This window comes from Scleropages formosus, chromosome 17 (assembly GCF_900964775.1).
Source record: "Scleropages formosus chromosome 17, fSclFor1.1, whole genome shotgun sequence".
In the NCBI taxonomy this organism is placed as follows: Eukaryota; Metazoa; Chordata; class Actinopteri; order Osteoglossiformes; family Osteoglossidae; genus Scleropages; species Scleropages formosus.
Genome location: NC_041822.1, coordinates 4,084,428 through 4,109,508, shown reverse-complemented (window position 1 = coordinate 4,109,508; position 25,081 = coordinate 4,084,428). Strand labels below are relative to the sequence as shown.

General features: G+C 43.3%; 1 protein-coding gene across 6 annotated transcripts in view; it reads left to right on the top strand.

The window, feature by feature from the left end:
• ssbp2a (single stranded DNA binding protein 2a) overlaps positions 1-25,081 on the top strand; it is a 93,346-nt gene that overhangs the window by 16,735 nt on the left and 51,530 nt on the right. For all 6 annotated transcript variants that reach the window (XM_018760114.2, XM_029259607.1, XM_018760113.2 and 3 more), the window contains exons 2-4: positions 14,294-14,366; positions 19,821-19,882; positions 20,924-21,008. In XM_018760114.2, coding sequence (XP_018615630.1) covers positions 14,294-14,366; positions 19,821-19,882; positions 20,924-21,008 — 220 coding nt within the window. The remainder of the gene's footprint in view (positions 1-14,293; positions 14,367-19,820; positions 19,883-20,923; positions 21,009-25,081) is intronic.

Below are 25,081 nucleotides of genomic sequence, written 5' to 3'. Positions count from 1 at the left end.
ATCTCCATGACTCAGTAGCAAGCGGCCTAATCTCCTCCCCAAAACACCACATCGACTCCCAGCGTGCTAACAAGGGTATTTTATTGAGGATATCAAGTATGATACTATGGGCGGCTCTACAAATATCATATATACTGGGTAAAAGCTACAAGGGGAGATTTTAATGATTCAATTCAAGCATCATGAACCCAGAACACAACTATGGTAGATTTAGCTGTAGACCACCAGTTGCTCTGCTCTTGATGGAAGGACGTTGGGCGAGGCTTGGGGTCATTCCTGTGTGGGTTCTTTCTGAGTGCCGAGCCCAAGCTCAACCGGGTACTCCTCGCACTCTTTGTGAAGCTGGTGGCATTTCCTGCTATCCGCACCATCGAATGCTCTTGTGCTTCTCCGAAGAAAACGACCAAGTATAAGAATTTGAACTTTTCCTCGTTGTTCCTCCTTATCTGCTCTCTTATGGGAATTTGGGGTACTTCTGTTTTTTAACTTCCACTCACAATTTTTTTCTACATTTTTTTCACTGCTGAGGCAATTAAAAAATAGCTTCCTGCTCATGATCCGATTTTAAAGATCAAAGTTACACGGTTGCTGCACTTCTGGTATCATGCCAGCGTATAATACTTATCTGGCGAGGTGCTAACCAAAATTTTGCTGTGTGCGTTGATTTTTCCTGTGTAACAATTACATACTGATTTTAATATGCATCCTTTCCTTTTTCAACTTAATTGTTAACAGACACACTGCTGTAATTCAGAAAAGACCTCTTTGTTGTAGGGCTACTTAGGTTTGGAAAACTCTGTATTGTATTAAGTTATTTTAATTTAGCTTATTGTTGGCCAGAAAAGTTTCCTAATCCAAATTTTTCACTTTGTTTCCACGCATATTTGTATAAGATGTCTGGATGGTGGCACATCTGTGTAATGTGTCTGGACAGTGACTAACATCTTTTATGTATTGCATTACAAAAAACAGTGAAAACATTTTTTAATAGGTTGGAATTAATTTAACATTTAAGTATTTTTCACAGTGCCATAGAACTGGGGGAAAATAGGATCAGTAATACAAATAAAAGTGGTTTGTATTTTTTTTTTCCCCACAAAGTACTGTGAAGGTAGCAGGAATGTGTGTGTGCGTGTGCGTGTACGTGTGCGTGTGCGTGTGTGTGCGGGGCCTGAGTTAGATCAGGAGAAGATTTTCTGAATCAGAATCAATTAAAGGCAAGCATCATCCTAGCAGGGATGTTCCAGAAAATACTTGAACGCCTTGTTCATTCGGAGCACAGGATATTAATTTTGATCTCTTACTTTATCCTTCAACATTTCTCAGATAGTTCAAGATACTCAAGATGACTTCTGGACAGTGTTCCTGAAAATACTGCTCTTTCCTCAGTTGCATGTGTTGGAAGTTTTTCCTTGCTGACTTGTATTAATTGCTTGGTGCCCCAAACATACCTTGAAGGTGACTGGCATTAGTCTTCTGCGGGGTTTATGTGAATAGAATCAGATGCTTTAGGTGCCAGTTGTCAAAAGTTCAAATATATCTACAGTGAAAAGAAACCTTAGTGCAAGTAGTACAGAAGACAGATGAGTATATATTTTACAATAGCAAGTAAACCCAGCGCATGGCATGCTTGGTTACAACACACAAATTGTCTTTGCAGTGTTCAGTAAATCCTCTAATACTGAGCCTTATTATACAATCATTTCAAAAAGATAAATTCCAAATCCACCCCCAAGAGTCCATATTAAGTCAAACTCCTGCTGTGCCTTAAAATTCATGAGGGTGTCTAGACCTTCTACATGAATCGCCAAACCAAGCTGCTATGCTGACCATCAAAACTATAAATCATAAGTTTTGTTTATAAATCAAATGTTCATTTTCATGTTTCTGCTCTGAATGTAGCCGTGTATTAACTGAAACAAGGCCCTGGTCTAGAATATGAAATATGAAAAATATTGTACAATGTTTTGATGTGATCTGAAGTAAATGAACAACATAAATGGATAATCCATAAATGCAACAACAGTGGAGAACATAGCCAATTTTGATGTCAGAAGCATACTGAGATTCAATTTGTGGGACAATTAGCAGAGGTTGCCAAGTGGAAGAGAGGTGGTTAAGCAAATAGGTATGAGCATGATTTTAATTCCTTTTTATGTCTTTCTCTGCTGGCTAAGATGGATCTTTATGACCTGCCACTGTGTCTATTAAATCAAGAGAAAATTTCAGTACTACTTCAGGATCTTTTACAGATATTCATCTGTTGTCTTGTTAGGTAAAACTCTGGAGAATGCAGGTTTAAACTGGTTAAGCAAATTATTTTATTCAATGCATCATGCCTCTTGTAACCAGTTGTGGGACAGCGGTATCCACATGGATGGAACAAACACAAGGGAAAGTAGGGTTTTCTCAAACAAAAATAAAGGTTTTTTGTTATTCCTAAATACAACTAAAGTGGGCATGTAGCCTCCTTAAGGAAAGACAAAATAAACTCAGTAAGCCAAAGGATCAGAAAATCTATAACTTTTAACAAAACTAGAACTCACAACTCAAGTGTGGGTGAAGGGTCTTGTCGGCACCCAACTGTCTCATTATTTTGGCTCTTCCACTATCCTTCCCTCAGGCCTTCGTACCAGCTGCCTTAAGAGTCCTGCTTCACTGCAGCTTAAACCCAGTGCAGCTGGTCTTCATTTGGATGGGTTGGCTTTGGGAGGGTAGTACAAAGCTGTCCATCAGATCCATCCTGCCCCACATCACAGCTTCATCAACCTGCCAACCTGCACTGTGCATGTGCTGCCTTATGTTGTTGTTTCTGTGGTGAGTTCATCTGAGGGCATGCATGCATGAATGATCCAACCTGTTCTTATGTTGTTCTGGACACCATGCTTATTTGATGCCGGTATAGATACTGTAAATGATCCTCAGAAAAGTCTCAAGAACTTTGACAGACGTTTATGTTGTCATGTTTAACCAGTCGTGTTGAACAGGGCTGTGGAGTTGGTACACAAAACCTTTGAGTCCGACTCCAGTAACCCAATAATTGCTTCCAACTCCGACTCCACAGCACTGCCCAAAACTTGCCCATTATTTTGAGGGTCGACTTATCCGGCAAATATAAGCCTAAACTTACAGTATATTATACCTATCATTTTTAGGGGTCGACTTATACGCCGGATCGACTTATACGCCGGCATATACGGTACATTTGGTCGGAGTTGATACGTTTTCACCGACTCCAGTAACCTAATAATTTCTTCCAACTCCTCGACTCCGACTCCACAGCACTGGTGTAGAAGTATAACTTCCTGCAGCTATTCCTTTTCCCACCACAAATGATCTTTCAAGTAAACTCATCTGTTGCAGTTGCATCTTTCTCTGTTACTTGTATTTTTGGTCATTGCATTTTTTAAGACCTTTGGCAATATTCATTTTGCCTCGGTGCCTTCTACGCCCCCAGCAGCCATGCACTGCGTGACAGAGCTGAATCCTGCAAGGCAAGTTGCAGATGACGGAATCTGTTTGATTAAGACAGCCGGAACTTAAGAGAATCCATCTGGGGAGTGGCTGATAGTGTGGCTCAAGTGCAAACACAGTCACAACCAGAGTTTGTGTAGAAAACACGAAACACAACCCTGGTCACTTTCTCCTGTGGACAGCTTGACACTTGGTCTGAGTCGCAACCAGGGCTGTGGAGTCGGTACACAAAACCTTGGACTCCAACTCCGACTCCAGTAACGCAATAATTGTTTCCAACTCTGACTCAGCATCACTGCCTAGAAGTTCCACATTATTTCTGTGGTGGACTCATCCGGCGAATATAGGCCTAAACCTATATCACACCGCTAGTTTTTGGGGGTCGACTTATACGCCAGCATATACGGTACACTTAGTCAGAGTCGGTTCATTTTTACCGACTCCGACTCCAGTAACCCAGTAATTGCTTCCGACTCCATCCTCCGACTCCACAGCACTGGTCGCAGTTTTCCCCCCCATGTCGAAGTGATGGACATAGTGTGAGCTACATTCTCTTGAGCAAATAACTTTCCAACGTAGTGTGCACCATGTTCTCGCATCTTGCAAACACCACCTGAATTAAAGTCCGCTCTGTCGAGGAGATACAAGTAGTCTTTGTCGTTGGTACGCTCATGTGGAGGACATCAACGTAGGCCAAGTCGCAGTGTGTAGGATGTATAAAGAGGACCTGAACCACACTCTCTTTAATAATCAATCGCTACACCCCAACCAGACCACTTCGCTGGTCTAATTCTGCTTGCTTGGTGGTCCCACGCATGAAAGGTAAAGCGCGGAGGTTCTCAGTTCTGGCTCTGTTGTGGTGGAACGACCTCCCCCTCTCACTCAGAACCGCTGAAACTCTGTCTACATTCAAGAAGAGTCTGATAACTCACCTTTCCAGACTCATTTCTCCCATGATCTCTCAAGTCCATGTATGGTCTAAGTGTTCATGCACCGTGACTTTATGATCATCCCCAGACAAGCCTTTACACAGCCGCTACTCCTGTATTTTATGTACATGTTTGTGTACCTTTTTAAAAAAAATATTGTAGAAAGGTGATCAGAATTAGTCTATCCTGAGCTTTGTGCGCCTACTCGTGCGATGAACATGGGTGCATGAAGAGGAAAGAAACCAGATTTACTTAAGAATCACATGTCTGCAACTATGTCTTTCTTTCTCCTAATGTGATACACAAATTGTATTTTCTCTGAGATGCACGTCGCTTTGGAGAAAAGCGTCTGCTAAATGAATAAATGTAAATAATGAAAAAAATGAAGTAACCGAATGAAAAGCGGTCCTCTGTCTTCAACGCACCTTGTATATGTTTAAATAGCAAAGGCGCATTAACCGCTTCTCTGTGTAACCTCTGAGCATTTGGGAAGCTGGGCAACATGCTCAGGAGCGTATAGTCCTCTCGAAAAGCCCCAGCAGCTGGTAAAGAGCACACAGGCATCAGAATGCTGGTTGTGTGAGTGTCCTGGAAGGACAAGTGTTTCTTATTTCCCATAGCCCCGGTGCTGTACAGGCATAATTATAACTTTCATTTCACCCTTTCTTGTCAAGACCCTCTTGTATTAATCATTTATGTTCCTGCCTCCCTCTCACTCTTTTTTTTTTTTTTATTTTTCTGCACACTCTCTGTTATTTGTATCTTTTGTATAAATTCATGAATGGGATCTAAGGATTTTTTGCATATCTTTTAGATCACAAGGAGAATCAGATCATACATCCATATAATGAGGGAAATGTTGCTCGTGGGTCAGATTCCACCCCAGCGCTTGGCTGATTATGCATTCAGTGTGTTTGTTTTCTTCATTCCTCTCTGCATTATTCTCTTCTATCGCTCCACGAAAAGTTTCTCTTACGTATTTTCTGTCGGGAATTCTTTGTCCCATTAATCTAGGCAGTATTGGATTTTTTTAAGAAGTAGTGTAAGTGTTGAATGTTTTTCTTATTTTGTTTATGTTTTTATTTTCACACTTATAGATTTTTTCACTACATATATATTTATTCACTTAACTGACACTTTTCTTCAAAGCAACTTGCAATGTTAAGATAAATATGATTATTTCACCCATCTACACAGCTGGGCAACATTATCAGAGCAATTTTTAGAGTAAGTACCTTGCTTAAGGGTACTACAGCCAGAGGGGAGAGTCAAACCTGCAACCTTTAGGTCCAAAGGCAGCAGCACTGACCACTACACTACCAGCTGTCCCGGTACCACGTATGTATATATGAGAAAAAAATCACTGTTTTAATCCTACTTGGAATTAGTCCATTAATAAATTATTGCTCCATTTAGCTTGTAGAAACATAAGAAATGTTCTTAAATGGAAGTCAAGTTTCACACTCTTTGACACTCAAGTTTGACATTTGTGATCTTAATTTTTTTGCTCTTTCTTTGGCCCACACTGTGACAGAGTATAGGAAAAAACAGTGGATTACAGCAGGGGCTTTACATTCTGTTCGGGTTCCACGTCGTAAATGCCAGATACAGTCTAATCCATGGCACAAATGCACTTCCGTGACTGGAGTTGTATTTTTTTCCCAGTTTTTTCTCCACTATATTTTTTTTGTAAATCCCTCCCCTGATGGAGTCCAGCTTGTTGGCAGTGAGAAGACCATTCCAGAGAAGATGCAAAAGTTGCATTTTCAATCTCTTCCCCATCTTTCCCCTGGGTCAGATGTGTCAGCAGTGGTTGCCACATAGATGAAGTGATGAGTGAGGGACCCAGAGGGGACTTGTGTTTGCTGGCAGCACGCAAGCGGACTGAAACAAACGTATTGTTCCTGTCATACGCACGTAGGATGGGTAGGACCGAGACATTCTATAACACAGTGTTGCATTTTGGAGGGAACTGGGAGGGTCTTTCATTCTAGCACACATGAGAAGATGTCACGAAGCAGCTGGTGGATTTCGATGCAAAATGTTCTTGTTTTGCAAAAATAAAAATTAAAGCTTGTGAAAACCAAATGGAAGTCGTACACATTTCACAGTGAGGACTGCCACCTTGACTCATACTTACAACGAATTTTCTCCTTCACGGCTCCAGTAGCAAGCATCAACAGTACGTTTACACCAGGGCTGTGGAGTCGGTACGCTGAACCTTCGACTTCGACTCCGACTCCAGGAACCCAACGGTTGCACGTTATTTTGGGGGTCAACTTATCCGGCGAATATAGGCCTAAACCTATATTACATCTCTAATATTTGGGGGTCGGCTCATACGTCAGATCAACTTATACTCCGGCACATGCGGTACATTTAGTCGGGGTAAGTACATTTTTACCAACTCCGACTCCAGTAACCCGACACCGACTCCACTGCGCTGGTTCGCACTCCTGATACTTTTCTCCAAAGTGGCTTACAATGTTAATCTATCTACAGTTATTTACCCATTTATATGGCTGGGTCATTTTTCTGGAGTAATTGAGGGTGAGTGCCTTGCTCAAGGGTGCTACAGCTGGCAGTGGGATTCAGACCTGCAACCTTTGGGTTCAAAGGCAGCAGCGCTAACCACCACTCCACCAGCTGGCCCATACGTTTCGCATTAAGCTCCATAACCGTTGGCCTGGTACCAGGCAACCAAAAGCTGCCTTAATTGTATCATAATCACGCTCATGTCTGCAGCTCTTCCGCAGTGTGTCCCTTGCCTTTCCTCTCTTACTGCGGACACACACACAGACAAACACACACACTCTTGATGCATGAGCACTTAGTTCAGCTTTCAACTTGTGTTATTTTAATAACTCGTCGCACAGCCGCCAGGACACTACTGTTGCATTCTGGGGTACGTTCGTCCTGTCCAGGGCACTTAGGAGAGTGATCCGTCAGCAGCACTGGACACGGGCCGCCGTTGCTGTCCTGGCCGATATATATTTGTCCTTAAGCAAGACTCTGACTGCGTGCCTTGAGCGATGAACTTCACGGGAGAATCAAAGGTCACATCTTTGCACAAGGTGCTGGAGTTTTTACCCTGCAGATGGACATATTGCAGGTGATGCTGCATATTTTCTGTGCATGATCCCCTTTCTGGCTTCACAAGACTGTTTTAATTATTAAGAGGTACTTGAGTCGACTCTGTCCTGTCAAATTCACCGCTTGAACAAAAATCCATGCATCTTCACAATATATAGTCACCGGTATTTGTGGCTATGCTTTAAAATGTGCCGTGTAAACTGTTTTGTTATTCTTTTAACACGGAGAGAGTCCCACAGGGGGCTGTCGGGTGGCACAGCGGGTAGCGCTGCTGTCTCACAGCACATGGGCTGTCCAGGTGTAGGTTCACACCCTGCTCAGACTCTGTGAGATGAGCACATTCTCCCTACGTTTGCATATATTTCCTGTGGGTGCCCTGGTTTCCTCCCTCCCTTAGGGGTGTGACTGTGTGAGAGACTGAGCATGTATGGCTGCAATGCCATCAACGGTTCTACTTACACCAGCCTAGTGCCCACTGCTTCCAGATAGGCTCTGGACCACCATGACTCTGATTGACACATGGTTATCAGTACCAAACAGGGGACTGAGGTGGTGGGTTGAGGATCAGGATGGGTCATACAGTTGTTCCTAAACTGTTTAATTTCTGTGTAAAAATGGTCTTTGCTTAGTTAACAGACTTGACACACACGCTGCTAATAACTCCAGATTCATCCCATTACAGAATAGCACCAGTGTTGCCTAATCGATAATAATGATTCCTCCACATAGTGAAATGATTATTTCGAGACATTCATGAGAAGACAGAAAACTACTCAGCTCAAGAGTTTTACTCCCTCATCTCCAGGAAAATAAGTTTTTTTTTTTCATCTCAGCTACAATTTTCTGGAATGTAAAGCATCACTGCTTCCATTCCTTAATGTGGCCATGTTTTCTTCTTCGGTTCAAGGCATTCTTGTGTCCTTGTACTTTCAGACAATGTCTGCACCTGAAACCTCTTTTGTATATTTGGACTTTTGTGTCTTAAGAAGCCTTTTACCTATGGAAGTGAAATAATGGCAGTCCTTTTTCCACCTTGATTGCACCATGCCGCCTTTGATAAGCTGTGATAATTGGATTTCTTATACAGGTGATCCCTGATTTACGATGGGGTTACGTTCCACGAAACTCATCATAAGTCGAAAATATCGTAAGTCAAAAATGCATTTAATACACCTAATACACACCTCTGCGTGACAGACTGGGAGATGCGGATCACGGATTGCTACTGCTGCCCAGTTTCGAGAGAAAGTATTGCACTGCATATCGCTTGCCTGGGAAAAAAAATCAAAATTCAAATTCAAAGTACGGTTTCTACTGAACGTCTATCGCAAGTTCACCATTGTAAAGACAAAAAGATCGTAAGTTGAACCATCGTAAATTGGGGACCACCTGTATAGTATTTCTTGGGTCGAGTCATGCGGCAGTAAATGATTCTATTTCATATATTAGAAGTTTTGTTTTGCAGACTTTTTGTACGAGATTTTGATTGATATTAATTCGTGCTGCTTCGTCCTTGTCCAGCACAAATGTAGTTTATGTCAATGCGGTCCGGCGCATCCTGTGGTCGTTGCACAGCTGTCGGAGCTCCCAGTAAGATGGAGATGTAATGGTCTTATTTGGCCTGTCTTGTGTCATCTTCACTTTCAATGTACTCTTGTAATGAATGGAAGTTTGACCCAGGCCGGTACCAACATTTTCATCGGTCCTAATGGAACGAAGAATGCAGCCATCCAGGGGTGGATGTCCGCGTCTTTGTTACGGTTTCTTGGGCTCTGGATCCAAACTTTTTTTTTTTTTTTTTTTTTTTTTAGTTCCGATGAAAGTTTCCGTCGCTTCGTCGGCTGCCATCAGCAGTTTCGGCGAGAGAAGAGGGGGAGGGGTGCACAAGAAAGAGATTAAGATCGAGCAGCTTAAAGCACAGGGGACACACGGGTGATGTTTTATTCATGTCGCGTCCCCAAGGTGTCAGGAATTTTGTCAACTTTGTTACTGTTACGTTAACCTTGTCATCGGGCTACTTCGCCGCAGCTTTAGTTAAAAGAGGATAAAGTGGTGATTTGTGTTTTTTTTTTTTTTTTTTGTCCCATCTTTACTTAGCGGTTTAATTCATTTACCACGAGAAGAAAGGAGCCTTTGTTGAACAGAAAGGGATATCTGTTTAGAGAGCTTGGTGGAGCACCATCCGGAGCCTGACGGAAAGCTGGCGTTGCTCTTGTCTTTGTTTTGCATTTGGCCTAGTGAGAGGTAGGACATTGAAAGAGACCAGTACCAAACTCAGCTGTGGGCAACAATGGATACCGAGCAATTTTTAGCACTTCACCTCACAAATTAATATCATATAGAAAGACTGCATTTGTAATGTCCCTCCTGCCTGTTGCCAAAAAGCACGTTAAGTCTTGGCACAGTGACAAACACATTACGTCTGTCATAAACTCTGTAAAGAGACGGAGATTAAGGTCTTTCTTCTGGTTTTGAGCAATAGTCTGACCCTTAGGATTCTAATAAGCGAGTTGTATCAAGGACGATTAGGCAGGGATCCGAAACGCTCTGTCGTTTCTACACCCATACCTGTGAAGATGTGAAGCTGCACAGCTTTTTCAGGTCAACACTTAATATTCAGGTCAGGCACTTCGCTCTGGGACATAACAGCAGCTCCTGCATTCTGCTTGGGTTTGTACCTGCAGCCTTTCAGTTGCCGATCCGGTTCTCCAACTGCTCCACATGATCGCAAATGGTCAGGTATGTCCGCAGCGGCATCGCTAGGGGGTGCGGGGGGTACGGACCGCACCAGGTGACACCATCAGAGGGGGTGACACCAAAATGACTGTCTATAAAATTTTTGTGCAGTGTTTCAGCAGAAATTTATTATTTTTGATACAAATATCCCTGTAGTTAGTTATAAGAACAGAAACATTTTTCATAATAAAGCCTAGCTGACATGTATCAATATACCTACAAGGATAAAGCTCTATGCTCATTTACTTTTCGAACCTTCCAACACGCTCCGCTCAGAGCTCTCATTATTACCCAATTACAGTCCAATTACCACGAATCACGTGGTTTCGTCTCCACGCGCTACAAGCACGCGCTCTTGTTTTCGTCGCCGCAGCTGTTTTTATAGTAGCTGATTTTGTCACAATTTCTGGTGTTTTAGCTACAATATTGTGGTCATAGTATTTGTGAACCTATATCAATAACGTTAAAATAAGCGTAATTTTGATTTACTTCTAAAACGTTTTTACTTTGAATTCTATTGTTTTCTTACTGAATTTTCACTTTAACCGCATGAAACTGTCAATGTAAATACATTTATGCTCTGTGTATGATATTGTAATTTAAAGGTGTAATTTTGATTTTGCTAGTCGTTTATGTCACTCCTATTGCCATTACATTCAGTGACATACAGGAATTATAATTTACAAGTAACATTAGTAGAAAAAGCATTGCTAAAGATTCTGTTTGGTCTGGTACGGGAGGAGGTCCATGGGGGGCGGTGACACCATGAGTTACCGCACTGGGTGACACCAACCCTAGTGACACCACTCTTTTTCCTTCATGCACTGTATCAGGAAAGCATTTCTTTTCATTCTTCTCTCACCGTTTTGAAAGGTTGTGTTGCCACCTCACATTTCTGGGCTAAGACCCCACAAAGGTATCCCCATCTGAATCTTGCAATTGCAGTGAATGTGCATTGTTGTACACGTTCGCCCGCGTCTCTGTTGGTTTACTGCAGTTACTATAGCTTCCCACAAATAAAAAAAAAAAAAAAATCACTCTTATGGTAATTTTGCAACACTGAAAGAATACGAATGAGCATGAATGTGTGCCCTGCTGTGGGTTGATCCCAAGGATGTGCCCCACCTTATACCCCGCTCTCCTTGGGATCCGCTACAGATTAGTGTGACCCAGATTCAATAAGCGGTCATTAAAAATGAATGTGTGGATTGAAAAAAAAAATTGTTATTTTGACATTCTGTAATGTAATGGTATGTGAGCTATAAATGATTATGGAAGCTGCATGCAAGTGAAAAAAAAAGGCGTGCTACTCAGTTGCAGGCCAGTTAAACAGTTAGAGGTCTGGCCACCAAGAGCAACACGAGCAACACCTTGCAGGACTCACAACACACAGCAGCACCGCATCCTGTGCTGGAATAAACATCTCTGCCTGGCTCAGTAATCCCCCAAGGATGAGCCTGTGCTGAGCTCCCCTCCCAACGCTGCCTTTCAGATCCAGCCCCAAGATGTTTTTCTGATTAAATTTTCATTGCGACTGTTCAGTTCTGCCTTGTGAAGAAAAAAGCAAGAGAGGGGGATTGGGCTGAATTTTGGAACGGCAGCGCTGGGGGTTGGGGGGGATAGGAGGCTCGGGTGCATGCATGCAGATGTCCCAGGTCCCATGCTGAAACTGCAGAAAGAGATTCTCCTGCTCCCTGCCTCTCCTCGCTCACATCCATTTTTTTACATCTTCCAGTAGCAATGACCCACCTGCTCATCTCCGTACATGAATGTGCTCAGTTTCTATCAGTGCAACGTAACATCTTTGAAAAGTCCATCATGTTTAACAGTTGAGTCTGCTAGCATGCAATGCATTTAGCTTTTCTCCAAAGCAACTTACAGTTATTTACCATGGCTAGATTTCTTTTTACTGGAGCAATTTCAGGTAAGTATCTTGCTCAAGGCTGCTATAGCCAGAGGTGGGGATTGAACCTGTAACCTCTGAACCCCAAGGCAGCAGCACTACATTTACATTTATTCATTTAGCTGACACTTTTCTCCAAAGCTACTTAAAATGTTAAGGTTACAATTATTTACCCATTTATACAGCTGGGTAATTTTTACTGGAGCGATTCAGGGTAACTACCTTGCTCAAGGGTACTACAGCCAGAGGTGAGGCTCGAACCTGTGGGTCCAAAGGCAGTCACACTAACCACTACACCACCAGCTGTCCCCCCGATATATTAAAAAGTAGGTTTAATTTTATATGATAGAATAAGAGCTGTAAAATGAATAATAGATTATTTATGTGACATGTTTTTATTCCTCTTGACATTCAGAGTTTCACATTTTTACTGAAGGGGTGAAATGTGGAGAACTGTGCTGGGGGATGAGACAGCGGAAGACATCTGAGATTTTGGCTTTTGGTTCGTAGTTTCAGAGGGTCCGGTCCCGGAGAGGTGGTCGACGGGTTTGAACATTGTTAAACTCCTATTAACGTGCTTCAAGCGCATGCAAACCCAAACGAGCATGGTCAGACGCGTGTACATTTGTTTGCGCCCTTCAGCACCGTGGTGAGAGGCCCGCTTTGCTCGGTTGCGGACCCTTCCACTCCATCTCTGGCTCTGCTTCCTGGCCGGTTCTCCCACTGCACTCATGGGATTCTTGGGTTACTGGAAACGGCAGCATTAGTGGCACACTGCTGGTTTCGCGGATGGGTTTTATGTACACCGCAACAAGTAGGCACATTGGGGGAGGGGGGGGGCATAAAACAAATGTGTGCTCAAAAATGTGATCAGATGTCAAGCCAGTGCCCCGGCATTTCTTGTGAATGGCTCCTCTCCCATGGTCTCGCACAGAGCTGCCAAAAATATCTCCTCCAAGTACAGAATGAGAGAGTAAATCCATACATCAGTGGAACACACTCTCTCTGTCACTCACACTCTATGGGTGAACCTCAACAGCATGTCTTTGGAGTGTGGGAGGAAATCAGAGCACCCAGCAGAAACAGGGCAGAGATGCAAACTCAACACCACCCGAGCAGCAGTCAAATCCATGTCCTCTCACACCACCTAGGCGCTACGAGACAGCAGCACTACTCACTGTGCCACCCTAACTTACCCTGCGGTCTATGTGCCAAAGGCCGTGCTGGAATATTCATATGAACGAATGAGTAATCGAGTATTGATCGCTGATTTTTCACCTTGTATTTGTGTCACATGTGGGACTGGCTTGGATTAATCTGAACAAACAAGAAAGTACACGGGGAACTTTGATTAATTAGTAGTTCTTTAATTACTTCTCCGGGTAGTATGACTTTGGGGGAGTAAACCCCTGAGGAGAAATTCAATTACAGCCCCCTTCATAACATACTGTTCTGCAAAGTGTTTGTTTGGCTATTATGGTTTGCATTGTGGTTTATCACAAATTTATGAAGAGAATGTTTATGTTTGAGAACAAATGTCTCGGTGCCTCGGGGATGCAGTATAATGTGGAAATTATTTCATAAAGGTTTTGATAGGGAAGAAGCTTCTAACGACAATCTGAGATGTATGTATTTGCCTTTGTGGTACATTGTGCAAGTACATATGATCAAACCAAGTAATGTTAGTGTCTGAATAATTTTCTGCAATGTGGTTCCATTTAATTGCATGTAGTTCAAGTGATCAAAGTGTCCCAGTATCCCTTTTTCAAGGTATAGCTTACATGTGTTGCTATGGAAACCCGCGCGAAACAGCGAGTAGCTGAAATTTCTCGGGTTGGACAGTAGAACCATTTCCCAGGAAATGTATTCAGCACTGCAGGTTGTTTGAACCCCTTCTGGCAAGTTCTGAGCACCGCCAGTGTATTTTTTCCTGTATCTTCCAGTAGATCCTATATAGCATGTCTCTGGGCTGTGGGAGGAAACCAGAGCACCCGGAGGATCCTATACAGTGTATCCTCATTCCAACTCTTGTTTTGTCTCAAAAGCTTGGAAGTTTGTCTGTTTTATCCTTCTTAATGATTCCCAGTCTTGCAATGCTTTATCCTCATAAAAGGTCATTTCCTTTGCTCGGGCTGACCCCCTCTGTTCCTGTCCCCAGGTTGGCGCTCTACGTGTACGAGTATTTGCTGCATGTGGGGGCTCAGAAGTCTGCACAGACCTTCCTGTCGGAGGTAAGTGCCGGGGTTTATTTATAGACTCTGTGTCAAGATGCCTAGAGCTGACTCTTTCTCACACGCCGTGCTCTGCACTCTGGGGCTCCTGGCTAATTTAATTACATATAGGCGCAATGCTGAGCTGGCAGGGCACATTAGTTGTTTAGTGTCCGTATAATAGCATCGAACGAGAGTTACAGTAAAGCAGTGACTTGCAGTAACATGACCAGCTAAAGTGCTCCATTGACATTCTGTACTCAAGAACTACCCTAATGAGTCTAATGAGTATGGCGTATCAGTCAACAGCCCTCAAATTTTGGTTCCATTTGCCCAAATCTGAGTTCCGTTTTTGCCTGTGGCTCAAAGTGTTTACTGCATTGATGTTGCACCCATTAAGCATGTGGCTTGCAAGTTGGCCTGATGCTGTGTCAGCACACCATATGTCTTGCTGTCCACCTGAGAAGTGTCTATAATAATTGTAAACTGATAGTGATCATGTGGTTCCAGTTGCATTCTGGGTAATGTAGTCTAAAGCAGGAAATTACTGGCCAAAGAAGCTGCTTTCCTGTGTTAAGTCCATTTTTTGGCATTGTCGATGAGATACATTAACAAAGTTAATTACATTTAGCTGACACTTTTCTCCAAAGCAACTTACAGTGTTAAACTACTTCCTATTAGTACAGTTTTTTCTTTGACTGGAGCAGTTTTAAGGTAAACATGTTGCTCAAGGGCTTCACAACTGGAGGTGAGGCAAGCACCTGTAACTTTTGTGTCCAAAGACAGCAACTTTAACCACTACTCTACCAGCTGGCCCAAGGTTCTAGTTGAGTTGGTGGTTCTAAACTACCTGTAATGCGTCAGTGAATGAAATCTGTTCACCCAATTCACCTGAAACCTTGTCCTCCATTTATACAGCTGTGTCATTTTACTGGAGTAACTTAGGGTCCGTACCTTGCTGCGGGAGGTAAGATTTGAACCTCTAACATGAGGGTCCAAAGCCAGCAGCTCAAACCACTACCCCCCTCACATGTCCTGTTGGTTGGCCCTATTCATTTATTATCAGTTATAGGTTGTCCAGTTCTGGGTCTCTGTGGTCCAGCGGCTGTCCAGGAAGCATAGGGTGTGAGGCAGGGTAAACCCCTGGTTGGGATCGCAAGGCAAACACAAAGTCATTCACTCTCACCATCACGCACTAGAACCACCAATTCACCGGAAACCTTGTGTCTTTTGACTGTGTGAGGAAACCAGAGCGCCCAATGGAAATTCATGCACACACGAAAAATAGCTGCAAACTCCACACAGACTGAGCGGGACTGAAGCCCATATCTGAACTCACAGCCCAGGTGTTGTGAGGCACCAGTGCTACCCACTGCACTGCCACTAGTTACAAAAATACAAAGATATTTAAGAAATAACATTAGTTTGCAGGGAAAGTTGAAGTTACCGCGGTCGCTTTGCTAAAGATCAAGAGATGAACGCAAGGCCTGCGTGTTTACTCTCAGAGCACATTAACCGAAGTCCGGGGGTAAACACTGTAGTACATTAAGAATTAAAGCCGGAGCAAATGATTCAGTTTTGTCCATAAGGTTTTATAAAAGCCTTCTGTGTTTTTTATCTGTTAAATGCTACGCAGTTCAGACTGTATACATTTTCTTGTCTGTGCCTAAACAAGAATCCTTTGGAGGGACAAAGTGAAATGAATTTGCAATTTTTTAAGTGTTACAGACTGCAAAAGAATGATTGAAGAACTGAGTTGGACCTGAAACATAGGACGGTTTGGGTATCAGGGCCATTCTGTGTCCGTCAGGCTTTTTCTAAGGAACGTCATTTAAGATGTTTTTTCGGTCTCTTCTGAAAAATACACTTCAAACTACGCTGAACTGACGCCTCTTTAATTTAATATGCCTATTTAACGTTGTGTATTAACTCTTACGGTCACATTACAGTTTACTCTTGAGTCATATTTCAATATTTGGGGAGAAAAATCGAAAAAGTAAACAGATGACAGCGGTGCCAGATAAACTGGTTGTGTAAGCAGGTTCTTGTTCAACAAGGTCATAGAAAAATACTGAATTGCAGAGGCTAAAATTTATTATTCTTATTATGATTGTCCTTTATTTAGCTAACCCCTTTGTCCTAGGCAACTTAAGCAACTTAAATTATTCATGCGTCTGTATGTACGCGTTAAAATATGGAAGTTTACAAAAGAAGGTATTAAAAGCCAGGCTAAAGCCTTATTCATATAACTCGAGCTTAATTAAGATTCATTACATTTGCTTTCACACAATGAGGTTGAGGTGAATAGATGACTAATTAGGTGTTAATGTGTCATTATATACACACTGTGCAAGGGCAGGTCACGTCAAATAAATCAATGTACTTTCAAAGAACAAATGTATTTAATAGGGTGGGTGCTGGAGGACTTCCAGTAATCCACTGCAGTGTTTTGTCCTGACTTTGTATGATTGCTTTTCCAATTAGGCCTCATTAAAGGAAATTGATTTCTATGAATTCACTTTATTAGCCATGAGTCAACGCAGAGACGCCAAATACTAAGGAATACGGTTGAGTCTTTTTGCAGACCTCAGCTGGTGTTTCAGAATTCAAATTATTATTAATAATTGCATTTATTCATTTTGCTGACACTTTTCTCCAAAGCTGCTGATGATTGTTTACCCGTTTATACAGCTGGGTAATTTTACTGGAGCAATTACCTACCCTGTACCTCCACAAGGGTACTGTAGTTGGAGGTGGGATTTGAATCTATAACCTTTGGAGCCAAAGGCAGCAGCTCTAACCACTACACTACCAGCTGACCCAATAATAATAATAATAATAATAATAATAATAATAATAATAATAATAATAATAATAATAATAATAATAATAATAATAATGGGGAGTGCGGTGGCGCAGTTGGCTTGGCCGGGTCCTGCTCTCTGGTGGGTCTGGGGTTCGAGTCCCATTTCAGGTGTCCTGTGACGGACTGGCACCCGTCCTGGATATGTCTCCTCCCAGCGCCATGCATCCTGCGTTGCCCGGTTAAGCTCCGGCTCACCGTGACCCTGCTTGGGACAAGCGGTTTCAGTCAGTTTGTGTGTGATACACACACACACATTTTCAGAACCGCTTGTCCCATACAGGGTTGCGGGGAACCGGAGCCTACCCGGTAACACAGGGCGTAAGGCCAGAGGAGGAGGGGACACACCAGGACGGGACGCCAGTCCGTCACAAGGCACCCCAAGTGGGACTTGAACCCCAGACCCACCGGAAAGGAGGACCGTGGTCCAACCCACTGCGTCACCGCACCCCCTATTGTGTGTGATACTAATAATAATAATCTTTTGCTTAACCTCTTTTAAAGAACACCTCATTACATCTTAAGTATTTTACTTATGAGTAGTGGGGTGGGTTGGACCACAGTCCTGCTCTCCAGTGGGTCTGGGGTTCGAGTCCCACTTGGGGTGCCTTGCGATGGACTGGCGTCCCGTCCTGGGTGTGTCCCCTCCCCCTCCGGCCTTATGCCCTGTGTTACCGGCTAGGCTCCGTGACCCCGTATGGGACAAGCGGTTCTGAAAGTGTGTGTATTTTACTTATTAGTGGGTAAAATATTGTACTCTATATTTCATCTTAAGTGTATGTAAAAAGATTGACTGGGAGGAGTTGACCTTTTATTCTGAAATTTACGGAGACATTACCAAAATTCTCAACCAGCGAGAGTCCATCTACATTGCGATATATTTTTAAAATTTTTTATGCAATTACAATGACGGTGTTTGTGCAGAGTTTGGAAAGGTCTTGGAAATAGTAATACAAACATCTTCTACCTACACTAATACTCCCAGTTCAGACAAGACAAGTGCATGTGGTCCCCAATTTACGATGGAGTTACGTTCTGCAAAACCCATCGTAAGTCGGAAATATCGTACGTCGAAAGTGCATTTAATACACCTAATACTCCTAGTACACACATTGGGTGGTGCTCAGCCTTGGAAACCTCTTTGGCCAGGTTCTGGGAAAGGTGCCTCTTGATTATTATGCTTTAGGTCTCACTTAAATGCCTCATATTACGGACAAAACATAGTAGAATGTTTTTACTTTTCCGTCATAATTTGTTCATCACCTCTAATAATTAGCTAGTTAATAACAAGCACAGAGGGTATTTCTTGGTGTCATCCAGAGTCTTGGTTTTGTGAAAATGTTCACGGTTGTATAGTTTAAAACTGACTCTTAATAAGTACAGGTGGTCCCCGACTTACGATGGGGTTACGTTCTGCCAAACCCATCACAAGTCAAAAATATCGTAAGTCGAAAATGCATTTAATGCAGTGCAACAGATGAAGCCGAACAGGTATGGTGCTCGCCTGCTGGCGACTTTTATTTAGGCAGGTGCCGGGGAGGAGACGAGGGGGGGACGGGGGGAACCGGGAAAGGGGAGAGACGGGGGTCGCCTCGATCTCGGTTGTGCCGTCCACGGGCTCGAGGACGAGGTCGGGGTCGTGGTCATGGTCATGGTCGTGGTCATGATTGTCTCGGGTCTCTCTCTCTCGAGCTCCTCCGTCTCTTTCTCTCTCTCACTGTCAGGTCCGGGGGAAGAAATAGAGGCAGTAATCAGTTCCAGCTGTGGCTGGCCCATCCCCGCGTCCGCCCCCTTCCCTGGCCGCCTCGGCATGTTACATACAGCTAATACACACCTCTGCATGACAGACTGGGAGTTGCGGATCGCTGCCCAGCATCGTGAGAGAGTTTCACACCGCACATTGCTCGCCCGGGAAAAAAATAAAAATTCAAAATTCAAGGTACGGTTTCTACTGAATGTCTGCCTCCAGCTCACCGTCGTAAAGTCGAAAAAATCGTAAGTCGAACCGTCGTAAGTCAGGAACCACCCGTACAGCTGTTAAGATTCGGACTTTCGCCTTTCTCTCAAAATCTCCAAAATCCAACCAAAACGTCGGGACACCAGCTTGGTTTGTTTTTCAGTCGACTAACTATACTGTTTAAATATGTGTTACATGTTCACGCATGACGGGAGAAATAGTTAATTTTCTGTACCTTCGTTAGTATTAACGCTCCGTTATAGCGCCCTGATTAAAATACTACAGCAGAGCACCACTTGGGACCTGAAGAGGCCCCATTGAGGTTATAGGTCCATGGCCTACGCTACACTAACTGCTCCTACTGCTCGGTGATCCAAGTGGATACTTTCCCGGTGTTTGCATGCTGCTATAGTGTACGTGGTCTATGGCTGAGTAGTTTGTAGCGAGTCAGACGTCCCTATGGTTTGCACGCTGTCCCTTTCCGAAGCCCAGCTGCCTTCAATTTGTACCTGCCATGTCTTTCCCCTTTGTTTCCTTAAGCGTTGCCTTCCTCTGTGCTGGACCCTGCTGGCTTCGCTTCAGTGACCTTAAAAGCACAATCGTGACTCTCCTCATGCACAACTCTCTCTGTCTCTCTCTCTCTCTCTCGTCCAAGATACGATGGGAGAAGAACATCACACTGGGGGAACCTCCAGGATTCCTGCATTCTTGGTGGTGGTGAGTGATCCCATTCTCTGCTGCCTTTGCTTAGGAAACTATACAAATAAATACTAATAAGCATATTGGAAATGTTCATTCCATCCATCCATCCATCCATCCATCTATCCATCCATCAATCCATCCAATTTCAGTAACTGCTTGTCAACACCGATAGCTGGAGCCTATCCCCGAAGCACTGGGAACAAGGCTGAAGGGTGGGTGGTGGGGGTGTAACCTGGACGGGACACCAGTAAAGCTGATTCCTTCTTTATCTAATTCATTATGATTAGGGACTGTAATTAATTATTCCTTCAGTGAACTAATGGGGCTGTGTTTTATTCAGCACATCACATCACACAACACGGAGAAGCTGGCAGTAGTGCTTGTAGAAATGATACGAACTAAACATGTCACACCACATAAACACAAAATTCTGCATGTTAATTTATAAGGCAAGTGCACACTTCATAGCAGCTGCGCTAAAAAAAAGTAAAAGAAAAAGTGGGAATTTTGTTCAGCGTATCTTAACTGAATAATCGTTGTAAGACAAAACATGGTAATTTGTTTCTTACATTTAATCATTTAGCTGACACTTTAGAGAAAAGTGACTTACAATGTTAAGGTTAAAATTATTTACCCATTTATACAGCTGGGTAATTTTACGGGAGCTATTTAGGGTAAGTACCTTGCTCGAGGCGGGGCGTCAGACCTATGAGTTTGGGTCCAAAGGCAGTAGCTTTAACCACTATGCGACTGGCTGTCCCGTAAAAAAAAAAAATAAAAAATTCTTAAAAAAAAAAAACTTATGATAGACTGGGATCTAAGAAGTACCCTGCCTTTCCTAGCGCTGTGGGCTTCAGGGATCGGCTTCGGACCACAATGACCCCGACCGGGCCAAATATTTACCAATAGTTAGTGATCGAGGTTCTTAAGAAGTCACGTTGTAATGTCCAGTATACGGCCACGCTTGAGTTCCCAAGAACAGCCCACTTGTCCCTGAAGCAGTTGTATCTCTGTGTCCAAAATTGTCCAGAACAGTGGACATGTGTTGTGTTGCAGTGTATTCTGGGATCTCTACTGCGCTGCTCCAGAAAGGAGAGAGACATGCGAGCACTCCAGCGAGGCCAAGGCTTTCCATGACTACGTGAGTCCGTTTCTCTTTCCGCCTCGTCCTCTTTTTTCGTCTCATAGTTCCACGTTTATTATTCTGATTTATCCGCTTTACCTTTTCCTGTTACAGCAACGCGGACTCGCGTTCATTTTCCTCCTGCGGATTGTCATTTAGTCAGAGTTGACTTTTTTGTGCCTCACCACTGCAACCATTTAGGGGTTTTGTTTGTTATTTTACATACTTATCTGGCACAGTGGCAGTGTTTGCTAAGGTTCTCATGGGAGCCAAATCAGCGAAAGCACTTTTTGTTCTCTTTAAACCACGTAGTTCAACACCTGCAGCTTGGCTCCCGCTTCGTTGCTGCTTTTCCTTTGAACAGGAGTCCGAAGTACTAGTCAGAAGAAGAAAGAAAACTACGGACCAATGCCCAGGTCCTCATAAGTATTGATTTTTTTTAAATGAAGATTTTTTTATTAAAAAAAAGGGTTACCTGAATACAAGCACTGCGATACTGCAACATTTGATTTGATAACAGAGATGGCTACTAAGTGATGCACGGGTGGGTTGTGTATACAGTGTGGATATGCTGGACAAAGGGATGATTCACATCCCGTGCGGGACAGTGCGAGATTTCATCACGCGACTCAGAAGGGTGTGCAATTTAAAGCTTATGAATTGTTTATTTCTGGAATCTTCCATCTAATATTTTTGGACCTGGGGGGCGCGGTGGCGCAGTGGGTTGGACCGGGTCCTGCTCTCCGGTGGGTCTGGGGTTTGAGCCCCACTTGGGGTGCCTTGCGACAGACTGGCGTCCTGTCCTGGGTGTGTCCCCTCCCCCTCCAGCCTTGTGCCCTGAGTTGCTGGGTTAGGCTCCGGTTCCCCGCGACCCCGTGTGCGTGTATTTTCGGACCGCGGTTGACAGAGTATACTTATAGAAACCTAGATGGTATAGCCTCGATCACAGTGTAGTTATACAAACTTAGATGGTATAGCCTCGATGCAGACAAGAGATGCGGTAAACATGAGATTTATGATGCTGCTGCTGGCGTAACACACAATGAAGACGTTACGATGGCTACGACGTCACTAGTCGATAAGAATTTTTAAGCTCCATTATAATCTTATGGGACTACTGTTGTATATGTGGTCAGTCATTAAGCGAAACATTGTTAAGCGGCGCATGGCTTTATTTCAACGGCTGTGCACAAGGACCGAGTCCAACCAGCTTCGCAGGGGAAACTACCCAGCATTGCCATCATACATCTAATAATACTAATACAGTGTTCCCTCCTTATCCGCGGGTTCGCTTTCCACGGTTCCAGTTACCCGCGGTCAGCCGCGGTCCAAAAATATGAAATGGAAAATTCCAGAAATAAACAATTTATAAGTTTTAAATTGCGCACCATTCTGAGTAGCGTGACGAAATCTCGCGACGCCCCGCCCAGGATGTGAATTATCCCTTTGTCCACCGTATCCACACTGTATACGCTACCCACCTGTTAGTCACTTAGTAGCCTTTTCAGATCGATTGTCACGGTATCGCAGGGCTTGTGTTCAAGTAACCCTTTTTTTTCTTTTTTTTTTTCTTTTTTTTTAATGAAAAAACTTTTTTTTAAGAAATCAATGCTTATCAGGACCTGGGCGTTGGTCTGTAGTTTTTCTCTTCTTCTGTATAGGAAAAAGCATATAATATATAGGGTTTGGTACTATCCGCGGTTTCAGGCATCCGTTGAGGGTCTTGGAATATATTCCCCCAGATAAGGGGGGATTGTTGTACTACATACAGTCAGTAAGTTGGAGTGTCGTTGCTGTGGTTACAATACCACTGTAATACAACTACCACTGTACTAGCATCACCTAGAGACCAGTCTTACAACTTAATGATTGTACCACGTATATTATGTATTTGTAATGTATTTCTAGAATTTTTCAGCGTAAAGCAGTTTAACGGGATGGGAGTTGGTGCATGCGAAATGAGCGGTTTACCAATAGATGTAAGGTAAAGCAGGTGTCGGAGATGCAGCCCCCGCTTCTGTGCCTGGGGTTGATATTGAATTCCCCATCAGTGGGGCAGAGGGGCCTGTGAACAGAGCGGCTGCCAGTTCAGTAAGCAACCTGGGCTCAAAGAGAGGTGCAAATGAGAAATAAAGACCTCTGGGAAGATCATTCTTGCGCGTTTTTCTGGGGGGCCGAACAGGAAGGGGGTGTCGTGGTGCCAAAGGGGGTAGACATTTTTCCAAAAGCATCGTGTGTACTTTCACTCTTTGCATTAATAACAATGATAACTGGACCTATTGGGCTTTTGCACAAAGTTGCAGAAAGTGGCGGCATCTCGGTGATTTGCTGTGCCTAGTGTTACTCCAGGTTCTGTTATTGCCATTTCTCCAACCAAAATGTGAAGTATTTATTCACCTAATTGTTTTCTCTTCACTTGAGTTTTATCTGCAAATTAGAATTAGTCCTTGGTCAGATTTAATTAAAAATTACAATTCAGGCACTGCTTTGAGATCTAATTACAATTCCACTGATATTTTCTGCTCAATTAGGCGACAGAGAAGTTATTACAGCTAAAATAAAATGCATAAACAGCTAAATTTAAACATTGATACTATCATTAATTAAAATACATGATATGAGCTTCTTCAATTGGTTAAGCCCAGAGCAGTAGCAATAGGACTGCCATTAACCCATGCTTTTTTATTATGAATTCTCTCTAATGTTTCTGAATATCAATAGAGCAGAAGGGGCTTTGTCCACTACAGTGGCCCACGAAGCAGATTTAGAATTCACTAATTTAAGGAGACGTTTAAGTCTTCAATGGCTTCTTTGTTAATGAAGAATCAGTGCTCTAAAACAACATATGACGGCCACCCACAGGGAACATACGGTTTGCACATCATCTGCTCGGTCTTGCTTCTTTTTCGTTAGTGCACGCTCGGCACCACACTCACACATTGTATGTGTGTCGCTAACAGGCTCTCGGGCACGCCGAGTCGCTCCAGTAACAGGGGTTTTGACTGAAATTCCTCAATATTTCTTGGCATTGCAGGGTCCTGAAAAATCAGCAGACTACTTCCATTTGATTACGAAGGGCGCGATCGTAAATTGAATTGGATTTGTTGGTCGGACAATTGATTTATTTCACTTAGTCTAATGATTTTCAGCCCTGTCAATGCTGGAAGAGAGTCTCGGAAGGGTTTGTTTCTCGCTGGAGCTGCGGGTTGACTGGTCCCCTGTTTGTGACTGTGCGCTGGCATCCAGAGAACACGGGCAGGAGGATTGACAGCAGCAGTAACCTTTTTGACCCTGTCGTGACAGATGCTGAATGTGGCAATGGAGGGTGCAGGGCTGGCTTCTCAAAAAATGCTAATACATGGTCTATGAACTTCTGCAGTGTAAATGTTTACCCTCTTCTGAGAAGTAAACAGCAGAGAGTGTAGTGGTTGGAGCAGAAGGGGCTTTGAGTCTGAATTCCCGCTCCTGCTGCAAGACCCCTTTGAAAGGTACTTAACCTGAATTGCTCCAGTAAAAATTGCACAGCTGTATAAATGAGTTAATGATGTAAGTATCTTAGTTTTAAAAGTTTTGAAACCTGAAACTATAAGTCACTTTTGGGAAAAGAGTCAGCTGAGTGAATTAGCTTAAGGTTTAGCAGACCCTTTGCTCCAAAGCAACTTACATTGTTAAGCTACTAACAGCTATTTATACACTTACATAGTTGGGTAACTTCACATATATATTTATTTACATAGGAGACACTTTTCTCCAAAGCAACTTCCAATCAACTCTATGTAGTGTTATCAGCCCACACACTACACTACTTACAGTGGGTCACTCATCCATACATCAGTGGAACGCACTCTCTCCGTCACTCACACTATGGGTGAACCCGAACAGCATGTCTTTGGACTTTGGGAGGAAACCAGAGCACCCTGAGGAAACCTACATAGACACAGGGAGAACATGCAACCTCCACACAGACTGAGCAGCAGCGCTACTCACTGTGCCACCCAACTTCATTGGAGCAATTTAGGATAAGTTCCTTGCTCAGGGTCATTCCAGCTGGATGTGGGACTCAAACTTGTGACCTTTGGGTCTAAAGGCAG